Here is a 10527-nt window from a genome sequence, read left to right as displayed (position 1 = left end):
CACATGTACAGCACCAGCTGTGCGTGTGTGTATTTGTGCATGTGTATGTGTGCGCGTGTGTATGTGTATATGTTTGTGTCTAAGCGTGTCTGCTGCTTGTCACCTTTACAGTATTATTTACTACAATATGCTGTAAACGTCTCTCTGTCTCCGTCTAGATGATAGCATCCCTCAGTCCGCCATGGGGAGAAAAGACTCAGGTAATATCTTAATGCCCAGAAACGCATTTATAACCAGGCCTCACACCAGCCTGCATCACGACAGACAGATGGTGCTGAGGCTGAGAGGGTGTTTGATCATAGGATAGGTATACGTCAAATAAAGTAACGCATCGCAAGTTCAAAGAGTGCAGTGGTTTTCAGTTTAAACTAGTAAACTCTCATAAAGTTAGTATACAGAGAATTTGGTGTTCATTTCACCACACTGAAGGGCCCAATGGAACCAGGCCGACTATAATATTTTATGTGGCTTGGTTAGTTGGGCATTGAATGGCGTTGTTATGAAAAGGGCTGGTTTTCCTAAAACTCCATAGTGCCCCAACTTCCTATTTCCTCTTGGTTGCTTGTAGGAAGCTATGGGATTTTTGGGAAAACAGTCCCCTTATCCATATGCCTTGGGGAAATGAACAAGACTGCTTTTTTTATCCCTAGAAAGGGAGTATATACTTCAATGGATAAATGTAGGGCAGAGTGTTGTGTTGAATGTTAATTTTTATAGCTTCAGGGTTTACTGCTTGTTGAGGTGTTAAGAGTCAAGAATCATGACAAAAGTGACAGGATAGTGTGTCAGTAGTAGGTAAAAGTGATGGTTTGTTTACAAGTGAGTCACCCTGGACTTACTGGAAATCAACGTGTCAGGATGTCCTCTGGGGGATATCTCGAATAAACTCAAATAAAGTTATAAAGAAACAACATTCCTCGATATGACACACCAAACATTCTAGTTCCATACTGTGTGTATAAATGATGTCAATCGTTCTTTTTTCCAGCTATTCTCCACAGGGTCCCACTAATCATCTTTTCTGTGTGTTCATGCTTGCTATGAGGCTTTAGTGTTACATGCTTTTCAAGCTTTAGATCCAGCTTGCTATGCTGTCGTTATGAATGTGCTATGTGAAAGAGCCATTGTGTTTTCTCAGTGTGTTGTGTGTGTGTGTGTGTCTGTGTGTGTTTGAGAGAGAGAGAGAGAGAGAGAGAGAGAGTGTGTGTGTGTGTGTGTGTGTGTGTGTATATGTGTGTGTGTGTGTGTGTGAGAGAGAGAGTGAGTGAGTATGTGTTTGTGTAAGTGTGTGTGTGGAGATAGTCTGTTGGAGCCCAGGAAATGGTGAGTACAAATGCCGGAATATGTATACTGGAATAATTAGATGGTGATGATAACATGCGTCTTTCTCCTGATTGGCCAGTGTGGTCCTTGGGGGAAGGGCAGCCCCCTGAGGACTTGGACAAGTCAATTGAGCCTCCGCCTCTTTCCACCCTCCTGATTGAAAGACCAGAAACATCGTCCATCTCCGTTGGTGAGTGACATCAGAAATGTTTTGTTCGGGGGTGCTGTGGTGCAAAAGGCTACAGCACCAATACCATACGGGCCCAAGTGCCCATGGGGACACGGGTTTGAATCCGACCTGCGGTCATTTCCTAATCCCACCCCATCTCTCTCTCCTACTCATTTCCTGTCACTCTAAACTGTCCTATTTAGAATAAAGGCAAAAACCCCAAAATGTTTTGTTTTAACATTTTTGTTGTTGTGTTTGTGTGTTTACTCATGGGGAAACAACATATGGCTAATCTCCTACAGTTTAAAGTAATGCAGAGTTTATGTTTTTTTTAGAATTATTTGTTTGTCAGGACTGGCAGTTTTTTTTTTAAATCTCCCCCCACTTTTTCAAAACAGATAATACATAGGCAAACTCTTAAATTGACTGTACTGTCGATGATGGTAAAACATAAGAAAATATATTGATGGTAATTTTGATACCATAGATTTAATAGAGACCCAGTCAGACCAATAGTATGAAAAATCAGGAACAGAGTTTATTTACAATGATGCACATCAAGGGAGAGACAGCATGACTTCACCTAAAGATCCATCAGCTGCTCTAACTAGACAAGGAAATAGTTAGGGTTTAAGTATCCTTCCAGGCTGACGGGAGATGGCGTTGGTCATCCCATCTCACATGGACTACACTGAATCAGACTCTGATTAGTGGCAACCTGGCAATCTGGAGCAGACTGCAGCCATGCAGAACAGTAAAACACTGCAAAGTCATAATATTCCCGCTTATCTCTAAATAAAGTCACACACAGATATACACAGGAACGGGTACAGATATCATACAGTCATTACATAGAACCATACTTTTAGTATCAAAGTGACCCACTAATGAGAAATGCAGAACATTAAACCACATATTGGAATACTGGACATAATGCAAAACATTAAACCAGGGGTCTCAAACACCCGGCCCGCGGGCCAAATCCGGCCCGCGTCCTGCCCAATTCCGGCCCGCGACGTATGACAAAATAATAATGTAATCCGGCCCTTGAGGCTATTAATTGCGACAAACAACGATACTGATTAAAATAGACGATAGATCCAGGTACGGTGACAAATCTCATTTGTAGGCCTACTCTGCTCCACTATGTGCAAGACATCCAGAGCTTGATTCAAACCCAAAATCGCTGCGCAAAGTTTTCGGGAAATACTTGTAGCCTATTACACGCGAGAAACACAAAGACGTGCATATGTAATGACGCGGAAGCGATGCAGGCCATAGTGTTGCAGAAATTGAAGCAGGAATAGGCCTACACCAAATGTTGAAAAACGTTCACGTGTGATGAAGTCTTAGGTAAGCTATGTTATTCACCTATTCTAATTCTGAAGGAGAATATCCTTTTGGAGATTATGATCGATCGAGCGTCTGTGAATGGAGGTGCGTGTATACAACGGTGTCCACTAAGCATACCATGCTTGTTTCGACCCTCTGCCCAACATAGCTTGGAGGTTGCAGTGGTAATCGTGATGATGGTGTCCGTAATGGATGTGGTACAGACAGCAGGGCTAGTAGAAATAGGGCTCTAAAGAAATACAAAGTCACCCGCAATATGATGCGAACTTCTGGGTACTGCAGATTACCCGCGATAGGAACTGTTTGACATTTTGATATAAAAATCCAATGGTGTTGGCAATGGCTTTCTTAACCCTGATGCCTAGTTTGCCAGGTTTAAAAAAGTTATGAGAGGAAATATTTTTATTTGGTGTGAAACACACACACATACCTGTTTTTATGTTTTTCATTTATTTTATAATTTGTATTAATATTTATTTATTTTAGGTGTCTAAAACTAGATAAAAACACTTGCACTTTCTGTTTGCAGTTTTGTGTGGTATTTGAAAAATCAGATTTTTCGGCCCTCCAATCAGATGACGTTGGCAGAATTGGCCCCCAGCTCATTTGAGTTTGAGACCCCTGTATTAAACCATATATTGGAATATTGGACATAATGTTCTATTCCACTTTCTCTCAATATTGATAATGTTTTCTCAGGTGATGACATCACCTTTGTTGCCAAGGTGGAGGCAAAAGACCTGCTACGTAAACCTACAATCAAATGGTTCAAAGGGAAATGGATGGACTTGGCCAGCAAGACAGGAAAACACCTGCAGCTGAAGGAGTCATTTGACCGCTTCTCCAAGGTAGGCCTGCAAACCAGCCTATGACAGGAAGGTAAGTCTCATGCTTAAAGGAACCGTATGTAAGAAATGTATTTCAATTCATCATAAAATGTCTCTGATATGTCACTAGACATTAAGAAATCATGTTCATTTCAAATACTTATATCACTGACAACAGTAGTCTGGCCAGGATATTGTCATTTAAAAAGTGAAGTTGCAGCCCTCAACTGATGTTTATGTTGTGTTTTGGCCTGATGCGCCACCCTCCACCTACTAATCATGAAGTCAGTAGTGTTTTAGCATCCGGGTTGCCAGCTCTACCAGTCAGGGGGGAGGGGGAGGGGATATATCTCTCTACAGTAATTTGAAAGTGATTGCAGTACCAGTTTTTGCCACAATCTTACATACGGTTCCTTTAATCAAGCCCATGATCTTCAGCTGCAGAGTCAAGATTTTAAAAAGTGCACAGAGAATGTCTAATACCAGGAGAAGTTTCACTCTCAGAACAATTCCTGTTTCTGAGACTGGCTGCAGTTCATCTACAGGGCACTCACGAGCAAGCTCCGAATGAATGGAAGCCTATGGAGCTTCACTGACCAATTTTCTGCTCAAACCACATGTTGATCATTAAATGTGGGCCTTCAAAAAGAAGTGCTAACTGATGAATGAAGTAGACCTTCAACATTTAGTCTTTGTAACTGTTGTGGTTAATGTCACAATGTAAACACTTTTTGCTTATTTTGTTGATCTACAGATTCACACATTTGAGATGCACATTATTAAGGCCAAAACCAATTATGCTGGGAACTACAGGTGTGAAGTGAATTACAAGGACAAATTCGACAGTTGCTCCTTTGACCTGGAAGTGAAAGGTTTGCAGTGTGCAGATTTTTTTTTTTTTTGTATTAAGAGATCATTAATTATGATTTATTCTTTTGCGAAACTTATTGATGTTCTTGGCTAATTGTTTTTCAGAAATTGAAACTGGTCAATCAAACGTTGACATTCGATCAGCTTTCAAAAGAAGGTACTGAGAAAGATCTAACCACCACCAGGAAATAAACTTCCTATTTCAATATCACAGATCTGAGAATCCCAATAGGTCTTCCAGGAATTATTTAGAACAGATACGATTTGGTTGTCTACTTAAAGGAAAACTCTGGTCCAACAACAACTTATTTTGGATGACAGTGAGTGCGAATTTTCATTGGGGACAAAAAATAATGTTAATCGGAGTAGCTTTGAGTATGATTGGAATATGTATTTGCAAGGAAATATCATATAGCATAGCTTCAAAGTAATTTGCTACCTTAAGCTGAGGCTAGGCTAGATTAGGCTCAAAATATAACTATTGTGGGGAGAGACCCTGCAGACAAAAAATGATTGTTACCTGTGCCTGTGTAAAAATAGGGTATAAAGAAAGACTGTTTGTGCTGTCAGTATACCTATCCACCCCCATTATCTAGTGAGCTTGCCCTCAAGGCTATGCTATATGCTGCTTCACAACTGCTTACTCAGGTCTTATTCAAATCTACTCCGATTAACGTCATTTTGGTCCCCAAAGAAAGTTTACACTAGTTCCAAAATAACTCCAAGATAGAGTTTTCCTTTAATGCAACACAAATGCAAAACTCAAAGTAGCAGAGCAAATACCCCTTAGAAGAAGTGTCGTAATTCGTCCGCCGCTGATGGCCCTCGAACCCGCACACCTCAACACACACCGGCATGGGAGTCGAACGCTCTAACCACTGAGCTAAAAGCCCAGGCTTCCAACTCAGCGGTTAGAAGCGTTCTTAAGGTTAGGGCTGTGAGGATTTACACGGGCAACTAGCACGCTAGCTCAGTTCGCCTCCGTTACAGAAGCAAAAGTGTACAAGGTTAGGAACATGCTTAGGTGCCTTAAAATGTACAGGAATACATTAACATTGTTTGAAACACATTTAGAAAAACACCACCTTAACTCACCTTAGATACCCATAGCAAACCAAAACAAGGGCATGGTTTGATTAAGGGACAAGCTGGTTTCCATCAAAGTGGAAATGATTAACCATTTATAAAAGGGTTATTACCAGAAACCAATCAACTCTAATGTGTTCTGTTCAAAAGGCCAACACTTGCATCTCCTCACCCAGAAAGTCAACAACAATGTGTCAGAAAGCAACGCAAAAGTACAAAATCCCACCCCTTTGCACATCCTTGCAATCATATCTGTTTAGTGTTGCCCAGGCAACACTGCAGAACCTTTGTGAGGATGCTAGTATGTGGGTACTGGGATTGCTCTTGGTAGCACTTCCACAAACCTGTTTTTTTTGCCAGTTTGATCTTTTTTGTTTTCAAAGTACATGAAAGAGAGGCAAAAAAAGGGTCATTGTGAGAAGTGGCCAATCATGCGTTAGCACTGGCTTAATGCATAGATTGCTATAAGCCACCTCAGCTTTGCGTTATTCTGTTTAGCATTGTTCTCTGTTTAGTGCCTGTTTCAATTAACGGAAATTTCCATTAATCTCTTCTTGTCTGTATAACAGCAGTGAAGGCCAGGAGGATGCGGGCGAGCTTGACTTTAGTGGTCTTCTAAAGCATAGGTGAGAAATGCAGTCTGCCCCCTACTGGGCGGAGTCTTTTTTGCACCTTCTTGTTCTTTTTCACGTCAAGCCCTGACAGATTTCCTCTTTTTCTTCCTCTTCAAGCTTTTTTTTCCTCTCTTATGTGTTTGGTTCCTTGAGTCTTTGTTTTTTTTTCTTGTGTTTTTTTCCCTTTTATCTTCTTTCCTCATTATTTTGTAAAGGTAATGAAGTTATTTGTCAAGAACAAATCCATGGTATACAAACTATCGATAATTCTACATTACTGAGCAGTATTTCTTGTTGTAGATCTTAGTACCCCAAATCAACTGAAAGTCATCAGGACGTCTTATCTTTCAGTTTTATTTATCATTAGCTATGAGGTTTGAATTTGTTTTCCTTGGCTTTGTGGTGTACAACCAGACACACACTCTCTTGTACAATAGTCAGGAAAATCTATAACAATACAAAACCAGTCGAAAATCCCTCAGTACATTTTTTTTCCACTTATTTTGGGCTTGTCTTCTTCTTCTTCCCCGCATATTCAGAAATGCCAGGTTAGTAGAGTACCATAGGTAAAAATTAACATTAGACCTTACTACCGGTAAGTATGACCAATCCTGAAGCTTTCCCAGCATGCAATGTAGTTCCAGGAAGTGGACAAGCAAGAGTGTTGGCCGACTGTAGTGTGGTAACACTTCATTTGAAGGCAGCATTCATGACTCCCTCCAATTAGCTGTCAGAAATGATGGAAATGGTATCATCCACCATTGGTCCAGTGACCTTTCCGAACATGGGGTCCATTCCAGTCATTCTTGACCTGCTGTTGGACTTCTTGTAAATGAAGCTGCGAAATAGTGTTATCACTACACAAACATTTCAAAACTAGAAAACACACAAGTTAAAACTATTTTTTTCATTACTATATGTAGAGTAGTTAATAACTGCCTGATTCTAAGTGGACTTGAAATGTTCTCTTGTTTTATGGAGTAGAAATTGAAAACAATAATGCCATGCTGTTCTAGGCCTTTGAATCTTTCTGACATTCAGGAAATGTCTATGAAAGAAAAAGCTGTTTGCCTTGAGTCTGATATTGACTAAACCGCCTTCTCACAACCTGAACAAACATACTTATTTAACTGGTCTTGTTGGTTAACTGTAACCTAACCCCCCTGCCATAAAACAACTTTACTAGCAGTCAAACAACCCTGATGTGATTAAAACCCAAATGTGATTACACTCAGAAAAAGGGATGGGCTCATTTCAGCTGGTGAGAACGTTAGATAAGACTGCTCTTCATGTACTGAAGGTCATCTTATCTTAGAACACTCCCATTTAACTATCTTGCATGACATGCACTGAAATCGACCTGATCCTTATATGTTCTGAAATAATAAAAAAAGTAAACATGACATTCCTCTCCCTTAAAATGTCATTAAATCCCTTTTATCAAATGCCCAGGCACAGTGGTAAACGACACTGAGTCGAATCTTGGCCAAGTATGGACCAAATCCGTCTCAAAGTCAAATGCTACATGGGTATATGGTTATAATCAGTTCCCACATGAACATCCATACATACCCACACTCCCATTAGTTTCTTCTTGTGCACCTCCTCAACGTTAGTGGCACCACAATAACATGGTTATTAGCATTTTACTAAATGTTAATACATAAAATAAATACACCACATTCTGTCACAGCCCCCCCCCACATTACTCTCCCCCTCTCCCATCCTTCCTTTGCTGAAAAAACCCTTTTTTACACATTCCCTAGTCACTCCACACTAGAAGACCCCTAAACTGAACCCAGCAATCAGAATCCCTCTGACCTTTTCGCTAGCCTAAATTTTTTCCATCTTCACGTAAGACTTCATTTATCACAGCGTTCTACCAGAAAGCAGCCAGAGTACTTGGCCAAGCCCATCCCTTTGGTGACATGTCCTGAGGAACTGAACGAGAGTCAGACAGAGAAATCGTAGAGATAGTGGGATGCAAAGAGTAAGGAAGAAGGAGAAAGTAAGAACCATAAAGGGAAAGAGAAAGAGAGAGAGAGAGAAAAATCTGAGATATAGAGAAGCAGTAATAGGAACAGGTGGGAGGAAAACAGGAAGTTCCATTCTGACCAGTTTTCTGGTCACTACAGTAGTTCCGAAACTGGTCCTCTGTCATTTAAAGGTACAGTCAGAAATTCTAAGCCAATACATGTTTGTCAAATTCAGTGAATCACTCTCGACAGCCATTTAGTTTTCCATTCTGTGTATGCTAGGGGTTTCATCAGCTATCATCAAGTTAACTATTAAAAACACTAGTCAGTGCTATAGGCATCAGTCAGCTAGTCATGGACAAAAGACGTTCATATGTATGGAAGTACTTCACTGAAAATGTCATCTGTTGTTTCACAGTGACATGTAAGTTGTGTACTGTAGTTTTAAAGTACAGTAAGCACATGTCTGCCATGGATAACCATGAACCCCCACCCATCCCCACCAACAGCTAGCACTAGCAGTAATAATGTTAGCCTAGCACTGTACCGGTAAATAACGACTTGTTGACGGGTTGACAAATATTATGAAATTACAATTAGTAAATATCAGTATCTGTGTAACCACTAGTGTATGTGTTTGAAGAATTGTGGTGTTTGTGCATAATCATGTCACTGTAAACAGTAAACAAACATACAGTCATAGTGCCACAGTGACTCGTGAGTTATAAACTCTTATGATTGGCTGTTCAGCTCAAATATTAACATCCATTTGCCAGAATTACTGACTGTACCTTCAAAAAATTTCAGACCTGTTCTACACTGTACCTTTAAGAATTTAGACCAGTACTTTCCCCCACTGACTGACTCTCACTGCTGATGGAGTTCTTTAGGACACGTCGCAAATTCACTCAATTTATGTCTGACCTCACACTGCCTCCCTGCTTCACCTGTGGTGGTTCCCTAGGGAACCGAAACAGGAGGAAGCCCCCGACGTCGACGTCTGGGAGATCCTCAAAAATGCCCGACCGGACGAGTACGAAAGGATAGCTTTTGAGTACGGCATCACTGACTTGCGTGGGCTTCTGAAGAGACTGAAGAAGACGACGAAGGTCGTGAAGAAGAGTGAAGGTGCTCGTGATCACTGCTTATTAGTATTTTCAACACAGTTCCCTGATGGTATTCACAGTCTAGCACATTTGGCCATGGAGGACGAAAGACACACACGAAAGTCATGTTTTCATCTTTAGTAGTAACACACACCACTATGGTATTACACAAACAAAATCACAAACATTTTTATTCAAATACACTGAAATGTCCAAAATGTATTTAGGCAATCATTGCAGGATCACAGAAAACTCACAAAGTAATATGTAATGTGTATTTTAAAAACTGTTTGTTGAAGTTTGTCAGTGACAGTGGATTTTCTTACATGCTCAACCGATCTGCGTTTTATCCAAAGCTTTTGCCAAGAAACTGGATCCAGCGTACCAGGCAGACAAAGGTGGAAAAATCCGACTTGTAGTCGACCTAGCAGACCCAACAGTGGAGTTAAAGTGGTACAAGAACGGTCAAGAGATTCGCCCCACTCCCAAGTAGGTGACATTTTATTCCGTCTGGTCTCTCTCTGTCCCTCCTTTACTGTCACATTAATTTTCACCCTCTGTCTTCACACAAATGAAAAGCATTTTTGGGGCCCCTCTCATAAAATAAGTTTCATTTGTGGTCTTGCTCCTACTTTTTGTTGTTTTGATGAACTTTCTTTTGTTTTTTGTTTTGTCTTCTGTTTTCATAATATAGAGATGTGTTTGTACTCTTTGCTGTGCTTGGGCTTTCCAGCAATGGTCCACAGATACAAACTGAATGCACCGCTATGCTGTAGCGGCATGACATGACACATTCCAATCCTCACAGATCATGAACAAACTCTTCCCACAGAAAAAAAACAACAAAAAAACAACAACAATGAACCAAATTGTTAACAACGACTGAACCAAAATATTGTTGTCCTTTTCAATGCAACAGCTGTGCAACAAGCAGGAATGTGTATCCATCCTGTGAATAGTACTGTGTTGCACTCAATTCTAACTTCCTCTGGCACCTAATTGCATTGTGAATTATTCGCTGGCAATTCCAAACAAACATGTAATGTTCTCTCAACACTGTTGAGGGCTGGAAGGCGATGTGTAGGAAGCGTCCTAAGGGTTGACATTTGGTCCTCAGCTACATTCAGACAGTAATGTAGTATGCTAATGTACTTGGTCAATTAATTAATTGTCCTTTTGCAATTAACGACAGGTCCTTCCTTC

General features: G+C 40.5%; 1 protein-coding gene across 9 annotated transcripts in view; it reads left to right on the top strand.

Annotated features, from left to right (window-relative positions):
* The window catches only part of mybpc1 (myosin binding protein C1), a 42871-nt gene that overhangs the window by 8834 nt on the left and 23510 nt on the right, over positions 1–10527 (top strand). For 5 of the 9 annotated variants that reach the window (XM_048267857.1, XM_048267852.1, XM_048267851.1 and 2 more), the window contains 9 exons: positions 159–200; positions 1403–1513; positions 3545–3693; positions 4427–4544; positions 4648–4699; positions 6198–6254; positions 6782–6790; positions 9183–9346; positions 9681–9813. In XM_048267857.1, the coding sequence (XP_048123814.1) occupies positions 159–200; positions 1403–1513; positions 3545–3693; positions 4427–4544; positions 4648–4699; positions 6198–6254; positions 6782–6790; positions 9183–9346; positions 9681–9813 (835 nt within the window). The remainder of the gene's footprint in view (positions 1–158; positions 201–1402; positions 1514–3544; positions 3694–4426; positions 4545–4647; positions 4700–6197; positions 6255–6781; positions 6791–9182; positions 9347–9680; positions 9814–10527) is intronic. The other 4 variants (XM_048267854.1, XM_048267853.1, XM_048267856.1 and 1 more) reach the window with 2 other exon arrangements.

The sequence above is a fragment of the Alosa alosa genome, chromosome 17 (genome assembly GCF_017589495.1).
Source record: "Alosa alosa isolate M-15738 ecotype Scorff River chromosome 17, AALO_Geno_1.1, whole genome shotgun sequence".
Taxonomy (NCBI): Eukaryota; Metazoa; Chordata; class Actinopteri; order Clupeiformes; family Clupeidae; genus Alosa; species Alosa alosa.
The sequence above is the reverse complement of the archived record's forward strand: the minus strand, read 5'-3'. Positions and strand labels throughout refer to the sequence as shown.